The following is an 18283-nucleotide window of genomic DNA, read 5'->3' on the forward strand; positions in this document are numbered from 1 at the left end:
GACTGAGCTGTTTTTTACAGACTAGGATTATCAGGGATCGAGTTGACTAACATCTCGACCCAAACATACCCTACGGGGGCTCGAACTGAATATGACATTGTTACTTGCCGTTTGAACGCCGTCGGTACTAGTTAAAACAGCGTATTGAAGTTGCGAATTAAAGAAACGAAAGACTACAAGTTATTATTGAAGCACTACCTCAATGTAGGGTTGAGGAAAACAATGACCCGACGTTTTGCTGGTTCGGCCTTAAATAATTGCACCGTTTAGTTAGAGGACGGCGCAACAAGTAGCTCGCAATCGAGTAATGATCCATTGCTATTGTAGGAGTTTGCGCACATTTCGTTACTATATGAGCAATATTCTCAGTGATTTGCTATTGTACGTAATTATCCGACTTCAGCGGTCACGCTCAATACTCATTGCATCGTGTAACGGCAATGGACAACATTAATCGGCATTACAGAGCATGGCTGGCCGGCAGTCAAACGTACCCAATGGCAACCGTCATTTTCATCCGCCCGCGTTCTATCTTAACAATACCTCATATACACTATGAAGATCAATGTTATTTCAGATTATGAGTAAAATTAAAAAAGAACATCGTTATTAACTACATTAATCTTGATATTACGGCTCCAAGCCAAAACGAGCGTCACGTCGGGAAGGGTCTCATGGCGAGGGCCTGATACGGCGGTTTGTAGAGTATTATAATAACGGATACATAAATATGAGCGTACGACCTGATCGCCATAAGCGAAGAACTTTGTGAAAGATCGTTGGATAAACCTAAGTGAACCGGAATAGCAGACGACACCCGAATATGGTATGACAATATACGAAATTAATTACTATTATTTATTGACTTTTTAATCAAGCTATCATAATTCAGGCTGAAAGATAGGACGTGACGTGAGAGTCAAAGCAAGATACATTGAATTACTTGTAAAGGTAAATACTCTATAGACGAGATCAAATATTTTCTGTTACGCTTGATATCTGTTACATGCTCGATACTTTATATATATATATATATATTTAAGGATTTTTGTATGCAGGAAAACAAAACACTTCCTCATTTTACACAGTCAGTTGCAATCAATGGTCCGTTCACGTCCAATTGTAAGCGTAATATTAAAGAATCTCGATGAACATTAGTTAATGAACATTAACTATGAACGTGGGGTTGAAATCCAAAGTCTATATGTAGAATGAACTTTTGCATTTGGTCCGATAACAAGCGATGCCAGAAAGACGGAGACATAGATAAACTGTGGCTATCTCGTTTTTAGACGAAACATGTTCGACTTAGCAGACTACTGCTACCAATCTCTAAAAATCACTTGCATACGAAGCAAGGGTAATCGAACCTTAAGTCCTTTTTGAAGTTTCGAACATTCTGAAGTTAACATCTATGTAACTTATGTATATATAATTCAGTTCAAGTCGGTTATAGGGCATAAGGCTTACCGGTCCTTGAACGAGCCTAATGACTCACACCAAAACTCATTAGTTAATGGGTGTAGATATTTTCATACGTGGGTTTGGTGGGTAATGAATATGTGGACCAACGAAGTTAGGGAAACTCGTTTCCCACCGATAGGTTATACTTGTTAGGTTTCCCAAACTTCTATAAATCTATGATTCTTTAAGTTAAAGTAAAACGAGATACAATGTGTAGAATTATGATGTGTAAACAACGACAGGGTGCCCGATCTTAGGCTTGAAATGTACAGAGAGCATCATCTTTCTTACGTATTAATGTGACGATTGGCTTACACTCGTTGAAGTTGAAGTTGAATCCACATGCAACTGGACAATGAATAGTCAATAAGGACAACAAATACAGAACAAGTTTTTTCATAATTAAACACATTCAGTTTCTTGTGACTACATCTCTAAATCGATAGGACTACATTAATCAATGCGTAAGATTGCACTAGTATCTGTATTTCGGTTAGCCATTATCATTTTTCGTTTCAGTGTCTATTCGACTTACTTAACAGAACTGTATTCTTCCTCGGCCCGCCCAAGGCTAAAGCTTTTACAAAGGGACACTTTTTTAGTGGACCCTTTTGTCGCATCAGCTTGTGGCGGTATGTCGCCATTTCGTTCCTTCGCGTCCCTCAATGACCGTCGATGGCGATGACGACGTCCACCATAGGAGGGTTCGGTCCGTCACTGGCGTCTGTGCCTATGCTGAGTGCTTCTAGCCGTCATCGGCGTATCTGTCCTCCACCATTGCCTTCCTCTATGTTTTATTTACAACAGCCGTTTACAACAGGCTTGAGAGCGCTTGTTGCTTTGTTTGTCCGGTAGTAAAAATGTCAATGTTTTTTCGATGATATCTTTCGTTCACCCCCTAAAATAGAGAATTGATCATGTTAAGACGTGCTAGCCCTTCGGGAGCCATCTAGTCGAACTAGCGGTGGCAGCAGTCTGCTACAACTGCCATAACTGATAACATTGCCACAGTCAGTAAAATTAAAAAGACCAACACTGAGTTCCTTGTCGATGAGCCTTTGATTGTTGTTCACGCCGCGCTCTGCGTCCAGTTAATCGAGTCGGACGAAGGCCGAAGGGGGCTCATTAAACTGGATATAATATAGAAAGTGACCATGAGAGCGGAAATTAAGATATATGGTCTTGCATATTCATGATACTGTACATTTCTAAACTAAAAGTCGAAAAAACGTTGACAATGATAAATGAAGTTGATGAAGACTAGACCTGGATCCAACGAACTGTGATGTAAAAATATTCTCATTATAGTATCGTTATATCTCTAACTACTATAATATAGAGAATAGTTAGTAATTGCTAGGGATATTCTTAATTAATTCGTTAGCAAATGAATGTGACGGAATTTACTCTCACTTAACTTACTATAAATTAAAGTGTTGTTAATATTAGTTACTAATTCATTTCTAAGATGCATTTCTTACAACAAACTTTACGTAAAAGCCTTCAGTGTTAAATCTAGAACGAGCGCTGACAGCGTGTACTGATTAAAGACAAAACAGAGTTCCGTGGATTTAAAATAACCCTTGTTTCAATTGGAACCTACATGAAATGTGTTCTCTAAAATTATCTATCGTATTTACGAATAGATCATAAGAGTGAAAATGGTTGGATGTTGACAATCCTGGTAGCCGAAAACAAAAAAGGTACCTCATTTAATAGATAACATACTCCTTTTTTTTTTATAAATTAATTGTTTAACAGTTTTGTCTTTATATAGTAAGATTTGTTCGAATGTGCCGGCAATTAAACTGCTATTATGCATTCATTTCAGTTGCTTTTAATACTGTTTATAATGCCCGGCCTTGTGGCTCTCGCTTTCGATCAAGTTCGGACCTCGTTTACTAGCCCTTATGCTACTTACACAACGGACTATAACCCAGATGGGTCCCACTATCACCCCAGGTAAGCTGCGTAGGCCAGATACACGTCATAAGTTCTGTTCGGTGCCTAAAAACTGTGCAGTACGTTCATGAAGATTAATGGTTGGGGAACGCGAATACTTCTTCGGAGGAAGATTCTTCCTTCAGTAGTTTTATTGAGTTCTATAGCGTTGAACAATGAGTCACACGCCAGCTTTTTTCCAAAACGAACGATACGATAATAACCTATCTTTTTAATTGCTTTCAATGTTGATACGCGAAGGCAAATTTAATTTATATATTGGAAAAACATTCACCTGATAAATATAGCCAACCTTTTTAAGGAGAACTAGTACTATGATACAATATATCTACTGGTAAGTTATATGTACGAATATATATATGGGCTCTAATCGGTTTGCTTCCGGCCTACGAATATGCTGAAATTTCGGTCTTGATTTTTCTCAGTGGTCAATTGTTCACAGAATATGTAGTAGTAACCAAATAGAAGAAATGCTTACGGAAAGCAGCCAAGGAACAACGTTAATTTCTCGTATTAAGACGAGTAGCAGTCCTAAATCTGTACGAAATATGAAATCTTTTAGAGACATGTATAATCGCATGCAACACCGTCTCGACATTATTTTGAAAAAATATTCGTTTTAACGGTACCAATGGACACGACCGTTTTTCCTATGACCGACCGGTGATCCTAGGAGCTTATTCACATATATAACGTAGCAATGTAGTTTTGGTGGAAACGTATTCTACGTGCGTTATCAACTGCAATCATCTGAGCGTACCCTATTTAGGCACGTCACGAATGTTCTCACTAATCTATACACTCACTGTCATGCGTCTTCGAAGTTCGCGCGACTGAAATCAACACGACGTTTGTCAAGCAGTCACTGATAAATTTGACCTGCTGTATACGCCTGTCATACCACCTCAGTGGTGTAAACAACCTTTGTGAGGGATAAGCCATATCGTGTTTTCCCATGTTAAACAGCAAGCACGCTTTTTCTCTTATTGTTCCCGAATTAACAAAGAAATCTGGCAATTTCTCACTTCCTTGAGCATTAGGGCGTGCCGCCTATTTCACTGACACCTAGCGGAAAAGTTCACTTTATCTGACAGCAAGCACTAGAGAGCACCACTCCCCTTGAAGCTGTCCTACTTCCCTTACAGTTAAGTTAACGCGACAGCTACCGCTCGGCTAAGCAGGGCTACCTTAATTTCATTTTCCGCCGTTCCTTTCAACCCAAGTCTCTTGTCGTAAGCAATAACTTAACCGTTACTTCAGCTTCGGCAGTTACCAAAAAAGAGGATCACGACCCGCACAGCAGTAGTTGTAGACAAGCTGCTTTTACCAAATAGGTGGTTGTCAAGCCTAGTTTTTTAGTTGTCGACAAGAAATGACAAGGAGAAAAAAGGATTCTTTCTAAATATTTTGATACTGATCTTTTATGTCTGCTTGCACTTTTTTAAGGTCCTATAGCCTTTGGTAGTTAGAGAAACCACAGAAATAACACCTGCTACTGACGTTAGCAACTATTAATTTCGGCAGAGCGATGACAATGCTCAAAAAAAAAGAAGGATAAAAAACGTATCGAGAATTTGGCTTTATGCCGGCAGCAACTTTCTATATTCCCAAAGTCGCAGTTGTCTCTTTCGAAGTAATTTCCGGCGGATCCGATGTACTTGTGCAACCGTTCTCCCTAATAGCTAAAACAGTTTTCGTACTCCATCGTAGAAATAAAGCTCAGCTTGCTCTCGTTTTTTCGAATATTCTCGGTCTAACTTTTCACGCTTTCTTGAGCTTCGACACTGAAGGAACGATACATAGCACTACATCAGGTTAAGGTAGAGCTTTGCACAACGCAGGCGTTAGGTTTTTCTACAAAAACGCAGGTAACGACCTGACGAATCGGTACATTACAATGAAATGTATACATCCGGCATATTTAGAAAAACGCGCGTCTACTTGGGATGAATTCCTAATCGACAATTTCCCGTTATTTAGTAAAAACAGTTCTGGTTTTTAATCTAGACCTTGTGCATTTCGCTCGAATTTAACACGATATTCAGCCCTTTACGTTTTCGTATTACCTGCATATTTACGTTTTGCACCTGTAATGACCTGTTAAGGCAAATCCTCTTTGAGCAGGCCAAGCTTGTTCTAAGACAGCTGTTGACGGGCCTGCATTTGCTCGAAATTCAGATCCTTCGACACAGTGCGTACTGTGAGCCTTCGTCCTTGTAGATTACTTTTCGAACTGGTCTGGCATTAATCATGTGAGATGTCCAACTCCTCTGCAAGCTTCGTAAAATAAATTTGTCAACGTAAGTAGTCTTGTTTTTTGCACGCTTTGATCCGTACTTGCCGAGACAAGCTGTTTGGTACGTAAATCGCTTTCAGTTGTTTCGACATTTACCAAACTGTTGGTACTAACTGTACACCTAATCAGTAACTTATTCCTAAAAGCTTTTTTGGATAATGGAAACATTTGTGGGAACTTGGCTTTGTTTTGCCACAAAACATAATGCAGGGTCTTTGCTATCCCATTTTTGTTTTCCAAAAAAAAGAAAACAATTCGGCTGAAAATACCTTACCTCAAAGTGGAAAGCAAACGTCAGCATGCCGCCAAATTTGAACGGTGTATAGCAGAGCATTATCCGACTGGGACCCAACAAACTCAGTTCCGGATCGGCGTTTAACCGACAAAAGTCGACCGTTTTATCAATGTTGGAATGTTTCCCCGGCCAAGCTCTGTTTCGTGCGTCACTACGTCGGCTTCAACTGCGCGCCTGTGCTAAACAACTATTATATCATAAGCCCACATATATGCGTCTATGGATATTCGTTAAGGTACAACAAATTTATCAACACAGAAAAACGAATCTGAAGTTAATCTTTGTCACCGGGAGCGGACCCTAATTCTATTCTAATCTTAGTTTACATCATGTTTCTATACCGGGACCCCTTTGAATACAACGCAAGACTTGGAAACGAGGGAGGCTAGAAAACTCTTTTGGTGTTTGTCTCTTTTTTTTTATCTTTTATAATGAGAACAATTAGAGCCATAGCGAGTGAGGAGAAGATGCCTATAAAAAGTATATATAGAAGTTATATACACTTAAAGTTAGCGCTACGGTTATTATGTTAATTATATGAAATCCGTATTCGCGATGATTTCGGTCTCGCTACTATGCTAAATGCATGAACTGCTACCTCTGTAGCCACTAATAATAGAAATAGAATCTCGACATTGTTTACGTATGTCTGCTAGTGCAACTTGAACCAAATTGATTCTGTGTAACAATGAAACATTTTCTTTTACTTATGATTTACGAATAAACAGCGAGCTCGAATAAAAGCACCGCCTCACTTCGCGTTAGACGTAAGGAGGAATTGTGTTGGAAATAGGAAGAAGTCGTCTATGACAAAAATTGTTTGCTACATATATTTGTTTGTCGGGCTAAGAGAGGTTTATCCTAACCCTTTCAGGCATAATGACGCAAGACACGCATATAATCACGCGTATGGTCGTTATGAAGCGTACGCGATTTTGCCTTACGATTTTCGCCACGATCATAGCCGCAGGGCCTATATAGCAAACGGGCACTACCGACCTGAAACAAGCCATAGAAACAACTATCATCGATACGGCGGCTATGGCTATCCTTATAACAACTACTATTACGGGTAATGAAAGCAATTCTTGTTCTTAGATTAGAAAGAAAAAAATTTATCTTTTTTAAGAGAGAGAGGGATAGAGACCTGTCTCTCGCCAACGTCCCGCAACGAGCGGTGCCAAGTGTGATTTACGAAATGTCGTCTTAGATTATTTCGTCGAAGACAACAAACAAAAACGCAAGACAATGCACGTAGGTACGCCTGCATGGGCGATAAACTACATTAAACTCAATACATACGGCGTGTGCTTAGGGAACAAGCAGTTAATGGTATACTATTTCTATAGGTCATATTTTAGGTTTGATAATACGTGAATCCGTTCTTGTTTTATATATATTATATTGTATAGTATATATATATATATATATATATTGTATAATACGTGTCATCGCCCTTGTTATTATCCTCTGTTCGTTTCCAAAAGTATTCAAATTGTGAGGACTATTCCTTTTGTTCGACTCATTTATAACGATCTATACTTACATATGAAAATGGCATTAACAGTATGGAATACAAAGCATAATATACAATGTATGTTATAAAGGTCTATTCGATGAAAGAGATGGCTTTGTTCGGATACTCACAATCGCCAATGAGATAAAAACTCCCCAATAAAACATAACGTCTTCTATAGACACTTATGGCGTCACCATTTGTGTCAATCAAAGAAGATAGTCAGTTAGTTTATAAAGCGAACAATACAGGTTTTAAAATATGCGGCCTTCAGGTATATTTATGGTTAACGATATGTCTGCAGGTATACCCCTTACGGCACTGTTGCACGTTATATTCCGCCGATATTCAACGCTGCGATATCATCACCGCTCACTGCTCGCACAGTTGAAAGCAGCCGAGTTACCACTCAACCTGTGGTAACCATCCCACGCACAAGTCGGAAGTTTGAGGTTCGTTCTGCTACTCCGACTCCGTATCACTTCGTCTATTTGATCAATGGTGCTGATGGTGCCCAGATTCGACAAGAGTCAGGTGAGACAAAAGATCGTATTTCTAGCTAGTTGTAAAATAATACGCGAAGAATTCTTCATATTTACTACAATAGAATAGTTTCGGATCCCTTGGAATCCACTTGAAAGAAGCCTGGTTGTGATGGATATTCTGACCGTGATGAATCGATTGCTGAACCTGCACTTGGCACTAGCTGCGAGATTGTCGTTGGGCTAAGAAAGAAATAACAAAACGAGTCGCTGGCTTTGTTTACGATACCCCAGTTTCGATTACGAACCCGATTGAGACGTCCGCATTTGAGGAACGATGAGACCCCAGAGAGTCCGGCTCTCTTCAGCCTTGAGACGTATATAAGCACATGTACACACATCCGTTTCCCTGCGTCTCACTTCTTCCCGCTGGATAAGACATCTGATGTTTGTGTCGGCTTAATAGTGACGGAGAGAGAAAAACAAAATACGAGTCAAATACATCTATGTACGCGTAAAATGTTTGTAATTAAACATATAGCAACATCATCTTGCGTATCGGTTGTTTTATATCCGTATACGAAACCCTGCAGTCTTGCGTTGCGAAAGTATAATATCCCTGTAAGGATACGAACGGTTTTTAGGTTGCCAGCTTTTCGACGATTAACATAATAGAGACTTTATAGCAGCGTTCGTTTGTTATGCACCCTGCTACGTACTGAAGTATAATCCCGTTAGTCAGCGCAACATTCGCCTTTATCGATGAATAAAAAGTTTACGTGCGCACAAAACTGGTGTTCGGCCGAAGCAATGCCATTGTGTTCCTTGTGTAAGAACTCGGCATATCAAGTCACATTTGATATATATCATTATACTAAATAAAAAAATACTGGCATTTTATTGTTTGCATAAAAATTTCTCTTTGAATTAACTTTAATTACATGTCTCATTGCAATTGGATGATTTTTTAGGAGATGGAGCTAGCCATATAAATGGAGCGTACTCGTTTGTTCTACCTGATGGGCGCCAGCGACGGGTTGAATACGTGGCGGATGAGGATGGGTTTCGAGCCAAGGTAAACCCTCAGTAGCCTACCTGGCCTTTGGCACTTTTTGCAAACCGGCTGTTCTTAGCGGATTTTTCCTCTATGATACTACCGCTCGACAGTGAGTTCTAGCCGGCCTAAACGTTAGTCTACAATGTGGGCCAAACGTAACAGGGATAGAAACCTAATAACTTTAAACTATACCTATTCTGTCCTTTTTTGAAAAACTGACTGATGCGTCAAGAGTCGATGTTAGCACAGCGAAAAACCAACTGATAAAAAAAAAGTTATAGAACAATGCTGCTAGTACTATTATTGCCAAAATCGTTTAGCTCAATTTTCGCGGCAAATTGACCGAGCTGTCGCAGTCAATCCATTTGACATACGAATCGAAGAAAAATATCGAGCGCATTGTTAAAAACGTTCTTTAGGAGTGAATAATTAGTAGTTAGACAGATGAAAATGTCAATCAATTTTCTGCTTGTTCAGTTTCTTGCTGTTTGTATTAGCGCCACTTCATCTGTTCTACACTTATTCTGGCCCGGGGTAGCGTAGAAGCTCAGCATAACGTGAAGTGCGTAAGTGGATTTACGTTGTACTTACATGATAAGGTTGAGTTAATAGGATTTGTCATTGTTCTGAGATAGGGTAATCTCCGCAGAACACGACGTTTTACCCTACGCAGTGGTTTTGAGCCCTGCGTCCAGCTGGGCTGCAGGCTTTGCCGTCGCGGCTACCATCAATGGTACCCTGGCCATCGTTGCTAAAGCTGTCACGGATGTAGTCGTTATGACTTTTTGAGACGTTTATTTCGCTATAGTTAGCTAGCCAGCAAACCAACTGCCTTGGGCCTTCGGTCCAGCCGGGTAAGCGTGTCCTTTAGTTTAATGATTGTTAAGAAACAGTGTGCATAATGCTCAAATTTAAAACAACTCTCTAGAGTGGCTTGCAATAAATTTCTCCGCACTGATTACCTACCAGGCATCAGTGTCTCGCCGGGTATATCTGGCTGCTCGCGTGCATATCGCCAGGCTACACTGCTTGACTGATTAAAACCAAGGCAATAAAAGAAATGGCAAAAATTATTCGGAAGTTACGCTATCGGCTTTATTTTAAGAGTCACCCGCCGTTACTACGAAAACTGAAACTGTACGAAGTCAGAAGATTTTGACATGTGCAGTTAGATACAAAAGTTCAATTTTTGGTGTCTATATAGAGTATAGTTTGGCTGGTTGTTCGTTAGGTGATTCGCTCCTCTCGGCTCTAGAAAAAAAGCCGATTTTGTTCCAGGTAAAAATCACCAACCACCATCATAGAGAAGACAGAGGTTTGGCTTAGATCCGCCTGTTTTCGATCTGAAACCGAGGATTAGTTTTTGTCTAGTCTTTACGTCGGACGAACTCCTATCTAGTTTACAAACGTTCTTCGTTAACGGAAGTCGACGATTCACCACAATGCGATAACGTACGCTGCTGCGGAGAGAACAGAAGCGGGTTCTTTATATGCCATAATGGGAAGAGCAAACTAAGAGACCCGCTACACCAACCTCACAGCTGCCTAAGAGATGCAAAGGTGTATTTTTAGCAATACTGGTATTTTTGGACGCGATTTGATTAGGCAATCGCTCGAATTGTGCACGAAGACCACAGGAACAATTCCCATGCTATTGAAGCCAGGAAAAAGCTCTTTGAGGGCAATGGGGTCGAGAAATTTGACCAATGTTATTAGTTCCCGGGTCTTCTCAAGGCGAGAAGAAGTTCCCTTTAATGCTTTAGTGACGAAAAATCATTCACTGAGGTCGCTCATCCACAATCCGAAAAGTGTACTTATTGTACGTTAAAGTCTACCTGTTCCGTACAATAGGAGTGATGTCGCCATAGTTCTTTTAGGAAAGCTTACCTGTTACAGAGTGCTGCTTATACACTAGAAAGAAATATTTTTCACAAGCTGCGGCAAAGTCTGTATTAAATGGTAGGGCATACGTTTTCCCTTTGCTGGAATAAATTTGCTGCGGTCCGGATTAGAATTCGTCAGACAACTATGCAGGGGGCTTGTTCGCGCAAAGTTCTAAAAGAATCTGAATATGACAGTTTCGTTCGCTGTAGCTAGCAAAAAAGCCTTTCAAAAGACGAATGAACACATTTAGGCACGGAGTTGTGAGCAATTGAGGTTTCATAGGCAGTCGTTATTATGATACACCAAATAAATACATTCTGACTCTATCGAGGGAGGCAATGCGTTTGATTTTCGCTTCGTACTAGAGTGACATCATGCCAATATACAGCGAACTGGCTAAATTTTTTTAAATACACTACCGCTTTACAAGTATGTAAAGCAAGGGGCCAGCGTATATTCCATACTATAGAATGAGAAAACACTCTGAGGAGCATGTCGTTATTAAGAAGCTAACTCGTTTTCGTTATATATGTGTATATACAACTGCCTGCAGGTGGATACGAATGAACCAGGAACTGAAAGTCAAAATCCAGCGGCTGTGCTACTCCGTTCAAATGCCATTCCAGCAGCAGAGGCCGCTATCTTGTCCGATCTATACAGCTATCGCTACAAACGACAGTAGCCTCAGTAACACAAATCGATTTATTGTTTTTCAGTCACTGAGCTATTTTTGCTAAATCCCGCTCGTATGAAGTTCTACTTCATCTGTACTGGTTGCACTTAGGCATGCGATATGCTCCGAACACCTTCATTCAGTCAGTTAGTTAGTATACGATATATACTATACCATCTATATAAAGAGAACACATACATACATTTTCCACTAGGTAATGCTAGGATCGTAGTGAACGAGGGCAGTGTGAACAATTAATAATGGGTCGTATGTTGTTATAACGCGCCTTTAAAAGTTCTACGCGAAAACAAAAAAAAAAGGCATCTAAATGCCGACGAAATGGAGAAGCGCCGGAAGCGTTTTTGCCTTATAATTGGTCATATGTTCTACAAGTTTTAAATTGCAGTCCCTAGCGTAGCATACAGTACTTTGATATATACTGTTTTGGGCCTTGGGTGAAAATATGGAGAGTAAGGGTACAGAATAAGTCGGTTTTTGTTAAAGGGAGTCAGCATGCGAAGTACGAAGACAAGGCACATCCCTAACGTTATCAGTATATAGGGCCTGAACTTTGTACGAGGCATTAGATCAAATAAGCGCTAAATAATAATACTCCGTCGAAAGCGTTTTCATTTTGCGTTCCCACGAAAAATTTAGTGTTAAACATCCCATTCACTGATACTGCCGAAACTATTTTTATCGTAAGGCCACTTTCCCTAAAAGGTTGTTCTTAAAACACCAATAGATTGGCGCTATATAGGAATGTTTATTGAACCCGATGGATATTGTCAAATACGTTTATTAACTAGTGAATAAACAAATGAGTTGTGTACGAAAAAAAATTCTACCTATATTTTCCATCAAGTCATCACTTGCCCAATGTATGTCAGTGGCACAAGTAAAAAAAGTATGACATCATTAGGAGGGTGCTCTTACTTGAAAATCCCAACTGATGTACCGTCGATTTAATTCGAAATTTGCCGCCTACCAACAAATAACGCGGTCAATGTAAATGCGTACGCCAGCTAAAATCTGCTATCGAAGATAAAACGGCATAAACGTCGTACATCACAGTCAAATCAATTCATACGAGCGATCTTTACGTCGTTGTCCATGCCAAATTTCAACTATTTATTTAACATAACTATTTATCGTTAGAAGTCGAGAAAAGCCAATTTCAATAACAATCTAATAGCCGCTTGACCGTTTATTCGCAAGCACTACTTGTGATAGTTATTTATCAAGTATCGGTAGAGTATCGGCTCCGTCAGACAGATATTTGTCGTGCAGAAAAATAGCCGAGACGCTGTTCTAATGCTGGTACATTAAACGCTTGTTACAGTAGCAATTTCAACGATTGTGATTTGGGCCCGAAATTTGTCGACATTACAGGTGCTAGGGTTGTTAGAAACTGGGTTTTCTAATTAAATGTCCTAAGTAAATAGACGTAAAACGATACCGTTCGTGTTCAGTTCCTATTAGGTTAATTTGGCCCAGTATATATATATATATATATACATAATATTCAAAACGTATGAGTGTTTATGGTATAAACATTACACGACTATTATTTAAGCTTATGATGCCTTACACTGCTTTAGTAGGTAAATCCCCGTTGTCAACTGGACGAGAGTATGCTTATAAATGTAACTTGATGAGTTTGCTTCATCTAAGTTAAAAAGCATCCAGTAGCCCGATTTAAGTATCGTTTTATTTACTTTAATTATTAATTATGCTTTGAGTAGTGCTGTTTCTGCACAATCAGGCCCAATAGAGGGACACACTGTAATAAGAAGTTACGCAGTAAACGAGCTAAATAAATCAACAACGATGCTTCAAGATTTACGTTGCGCCTTCTGCAGGGGATGCATACACTGTGCAATGGTTTGTTTTTGTAACAAACGTATTGCATGCAATTCAGTAAGCCATTTTCTTTGCTGTTGTCATTTTTCGACTTGACCGCCTTTCGTATTGACGATTTGGCCTTGTTTCATTATGCATTTCTATATAAAATGACTCTAGCTACTCCCATAATTGAACACTGTCCAAAAGGGTAAGTGGCAGCCGACATTTATCAGTAGAATATTTTTTACCTTATTATACATGTATATGTAACGTTACGATATAAACTTTAAAGCTGTTTAAGAAATGTTCAATTTGGACATACATACATACATGCATAGATGCAAACGATTGTCGCGGACTAGCTTTCTTCTTCATCAACAAAGCGTAAAGCGTTTTCATACTGAGGAATTATAGTGAAAAACAAAGAAACAATCGAAGTTTGTGTGTGTCAAAAAGACTCTAGCAGGGCAAGTTGAGGCATTCCAGATCTAGGGTCTGTCAGGGAAACACTTATGTCCTAGATCATACATGTGAATCTGATCTCTGGCTGCGTATTGCTTGGCTGGCATAGCCTGATATACTGTTGGTCGACGAATCAGTCTATTTCACCACGTATATATGGATCAGGTTGGAAAACGTGCGAGTAAATTCACAATTCACTTTATTATAACTAAGTAATTTCTGGAAATAAATATGTATGTTATCCGTACAAATAGCAGTGGATTATTTTTCAGAAACATTAGTTGTGATGTATCTACAAACGAAGCCGGTTTCCGGTTAAAACTCATACAGAAAAATTAAAACGATTATTGTAAAATTTACTTAAGGACTTCAAATAAATGTTTCGAGTTTTACGCGCAAAACTGCAACTAACGATCACTTCATACGAGCCCTTGACATCAGGTTCGTTCTCATGCTTCTTACTGTTGTGACGACGATAATTATGTACCCGTCTGCTCGTGATGACAATAAACCCGTTGAGCACAAAAAAATCTGAAAAGTAATACAAAACACGAGGTCGTTTCTTGAAGTGACTCCAAAGTATTCTAATTGTTAGATATGAGGAAGACTTGCATAGTAGCCCTCTAGTGCGCATGCGCTGATGGTCATGTTTACGTCGTGCTGCCGACGGAATGTATACATGACGAGTAGGGATATCCACTACGGGTATAATTGGAGGAGGAGTCAAGTTCTTCTGATATATCTCCAGCGGGTAGTTTCACCACTGCAGGTTCTCAGGTTTGTTCGAAGGTAGGCAAAGGTAGAAATAACAGGTAATAAACAAACAGTAGGTAGATAAGGCTACGGGCAATCATTAGACGGGCAGTTCAAAAACAATGAACGTTCTCTAAGTAGGACTACGTAGAGCTCCGAAAGCAGCTTCAAAGATCTATCGCAACGTTGATCACGATGCTCGTGGATGGAAAATCATATGATTTGTTAAAAAACGACTGTGAAACTTCTGTGCTCTATCTTATCATGATCATGCGTTTGTAACTTTTATCAGACAAGACAAAAGTTGAAAAAATCGCACAGGTGCGCGTATTGCATTATGAATCCATAATCGAAATGCGCAATAATTCAAGCAGCTTCTTCATTGATCCGAGCATTTACAGATCCTGGGCTAATGTATCAAGGCCGCCATACGATGACAACGCATCCTTTGTTAACAGCTACGATATACCGCTCTACAGAAATAATCAGATAGTAATTTATTTCTAAATGAAGCATTGGCATATTTGAAGTTCTGTGTTTAGCTTTGATTAGTGTTGGAAAGTTACCCTCGGAGCATTTGTTTCGCCCATGAGTCATATCACGTCGGGCAGTGGAACGTGATCGCTTTGACCATCATTTGTCAATGGCTTTTTGTTCACATAGAGCTTTAAGACGTTGACGCTACGCGGTGGTGAGCGGGGTCGCACATTTCAGTTCTCATAATTGTTTAGCAGTCATTTTGTACGCTAAGCCTTACCTCTGCAGAAACCATGGACTTTCACCGTATTCAAATAGCGCAATTGAACACTTGTGGAATCTTTAGAAATGCTTGATTGCCTTATGTGTTAGCCATATCGTACGTAATGTAAAATATACATATATACGTATATATGCACACACATAATAAAAAAAATATATATATATATATATATAAATTTCGAAGGGGCCTTGGTATAACCTAAGTTAACAGGACGCCACTAGGAAAATGATGTTGCAGTTCTGTCTTACTTCAAATCCAACATACAAGACTTCAAACTTTAGAATTATGTATTCTATTACTATACATACAATGCAGGTGTTTTTACTGGCAGAATAGAGCAGAATGTCGCACCATTGTCGTTTTTAACATTAATTACAAGTGGCCTCATTTGCATGTTTATTTCCTTGTATGTTGGAAACTTGAAAATAAATACTGTTCGTTACAGTCCAAGATGGATTTCATATTTTCTACTAATTTGGTTAAACCGTAACTTTAAAATGCTGTTTGGGAAAACTCGCGCTGATCCAAAACGGAAACGATTTCAAAAGGAAACGTTCAATAAATCATTCTAATGGCTGGTGCCCCTTTAAACTATACGTGTAATTTACATGAAATATATTGTGGACATTGTTTTTTCAAATTCAGATTTGTTAGTTGTGCCGATCGGAGTGTTGTGGAAAATTATCGCCGTTCTCTAATATGCCAGTACTTTTTCTAGGTCAATAGGCCCCTGTACGTTATTGCGGACGTTCTGATAGAGGAAGTTATTTTGCGAGAAAGCGAAAGAAGCTTGCTTTCGAATTCAACAGAAACGCGACATATGTCCAAGGGGCGTTTAAAAAATTACTATTGCAATTAAAAATTTGTCACCGTATTGATTTTACAAATTGTTTACAGATAGTGGTAATATTTAGAATGGTGAAAATGACAGCTTGGGATTGTTTGTCTAGATCAGTGGCAGTCAATCAGGTGCAGAAACGCAAAACACTAACTATATAAATCTAGTATAAATATATACGCAGAATCTGTACGTGGCAAATTGTGCGACGACCAACCTGTCCTATTTCTATTCGTTTCATTCATTGCTGAACTTCATCGTCACAGACACCGTTCGTCGCAATGCAATGGCTCATGTGCTATGGCTATACTATTACATCGTTTAGGCAAACTCGGTGCTCAGCTGTTTCCGCTCAATTCCCCAAAGTGGTACTGCCTGAATCTAAACCATTGGTCACTAGGATCGCCGTTTCTTCAGCTGGACAAGCGGCCATTTAAGCTGGAGTTCGATTCACTCAGACACCCAGTTGGGTGATGGTCGCGAGCATGCGATCGAGCGCATGGCCGACGAGGTTAACGAAAGCTCAAACATATGAGTTTGGTGTCGGAAGCCAGAATCCTGGCTGGGTATCCTTTTCCGTTCGTCAGCCAGTCAGGCAAAGGAGGGGCCGTTGTGTCCTACGATTTTTCCAATTTCAAACAATACGGGCCAGCCTACCGTAGGATTCGAACGGAGATCTAATCCGATTACTACCAGTTCCAGAGCAAAGCTATATTTATTACGCAGAAGTAGCCCGATTCGTATGGATGAGCTATCAATTTGACTTCAGAAGAACGTAATGTAGCTTCTCTTACATACTTAACACTGTTGTGTTTAAAAACCCTACACATCCAGTGATGCCTTTCGCATGTACGTGATTATTCGCTAAAACACTTCTCATATTTTCAGATCGGCACTGATACGTTTCTAGGGAAGTTATCGGCGCTGCTTTGGTACGCATTAAAGCTAAAACAAATCTTCGATTTCTCTTCAGTATACTTTGCCAAAATAAGATTAGAAAACATTTGGAGACAAATGGCCGTTTAGGCATACATCTGTTCAATTCTGCTGAAGAAACTAAGCAAAAGTCAAATATTTTTATTGTAGATTAGTTTGTTCGGTTGAACAGACATCTCTGTGCTAGTAGATACAAATATAATTATATTTCTAGACTAAATCTATTTTGGATAATTTAGTTATGTTTGTAATACCCCGCGTCTCTAGCAGGCCTTAATGCTAAATACTGTTCACATTAAAGGCCCACAGTAAGAAAGAGTTTTCTCAGAGTGAGCAAAGTATCCGGCTATTGTCAGGTGTATCCTCTTAGATCCTGCGCCAGTCCTTACATTGACAACGTATTATAATAGCATGCCGAAAGTTAGCCTTTAATACATTCAAGGATCGCTCACCTGGATACAAGAATGTGTGCCAGCCAAGACCCTGCTTTGCTTAACTACATACGCCATATTATAAGAAGTATTATAAAATATATAAATTTTCATTAAATAAATTTTTGATAAATATATATCAGCGCAAATAACGTTATCCGTAAATAGGCGTTCTATCAAAAAAAATAAACATTCTTATAAGCAAAAGTTCAAAGTACATACTCTCTAAGAAGAGCAATTACATTGTACCGTTTGGTGGTAATTTGGGAAAAAACAAGAAGCAAACTGGTGGATGAAAAATGTGGACAAAAGGCAGTCTTTTAGGCATCCTTCAGTATATTTCGCTCTGTTAAAGAAGGCATAGCCAAATTCTCTATCGATTATCCCATACGCTGTGCAACTTAATTGACCAGCTGTAGCACTCTTCACAATAAACCTACATAGATCATCATCATCATTTTCTATTATGCAATAGTGAGGGTCATTTGGTAGAAATTCATCGACAAACCTTAGAAAACGAAAATATAGACACGTAACTATAAGGTTAGAACGACTTCCAATAGCAGAAGAGAGCCTAAAAAGCCTATTACAGTATATAAGTTGATGTATATTTATACGAATATAGCGCA

General features: G+C 39.3%; 1 protein-coding gene and 1 long non-coding RNA gene across 4 annotated transcripts; one reads left to right on the forward strand and one right to left on the reverse strand.

Moving 5' to 3' along the window:
- The first annotated feature begins 687 nt into the window (after nt 1-687).
- On the forward strand, nt 688-14343 carry LOC111248360 (uncharacterized). Of its 2 annotated transcripts, XM_086985575.1 has the most exons (6): nt 688-826; nt 3296-3426; nt 6892-7089; nt 7838-8067; nt 8987-9090; nt 11510-14343. In XM_086985575.1, the coding sequence occupies exons 1-6, from the start codon at nt 824-826 to the stop codon at nt 11636-11638; spliced, it is 795 nt and encodes a 264-aa protein (XP_086841701.1). In that variant the 5' UTR covers nt 688-823; the 3' UTR covers nt 11639-14343. The 2 variants fall into 2 exon arrangements, with proteins under 2 accessions (XP_086841701.1, XP_022656297.1); XM_022800562.2 differs by lacking the exon at nt 688-826.
- LOC147756968 (uncharacterized) lies at nt 816-6895 on the reverse strand. 2 transcript variants are annotated; one of them, XR_015325154.1, is made up of 3 exons: nt 5997-6895; nt 5524-5703; nt 816-2362 (listed from the first exon to the last, which is right to left on the reverse strand). It is a non-coding gene; the product is annotated as an uncharacterized LOC147756968 (long non-coding RNA). The 2 variants fall into 2 exon arrangements; XR_015325155.1 differs by having other exon boundaries at nt 5493-5703.
- Nucleotides 14344-18283: the final 3940 nt, after the last annotated feature.

This window comes from Varroa destructor, unplaced genomic scaffold, assembly GCF_002443255.2.
Source record: "Varroa destructor unplaced genomic scaffold, Vdes_3.0 BEIS01000003.1, whole genome shotgun sequence".
Classification (NCBI taxonomy): Eukaryota; Metazoa; Arthropoda; class Arachnida; order Mesostigmata; family Varroidae; genus Varroa; species Varroa destructor.

What these genes read in the sequence shown, in the direction of transcription:
- LOC111248360 (XM_086985575.1), top strand. An exon ending in GGGTCCCACTATCACCCCAG is followed by an intron (nt 3,427 to 6,891) that starts GTAAGCTGCGTA and finishes TAACCCTTTCAG; the next exon opens with GCATAATGACGCAAGACACG. An exon ending in TATAACAACTACTATTACGG is followed by an intron (nt 7,090 to 7,837) that starts GTAATGAAAGCA and finishes ATATGTCTGCAG; the next exon opens with GTATACCCCTTACGGCACTG.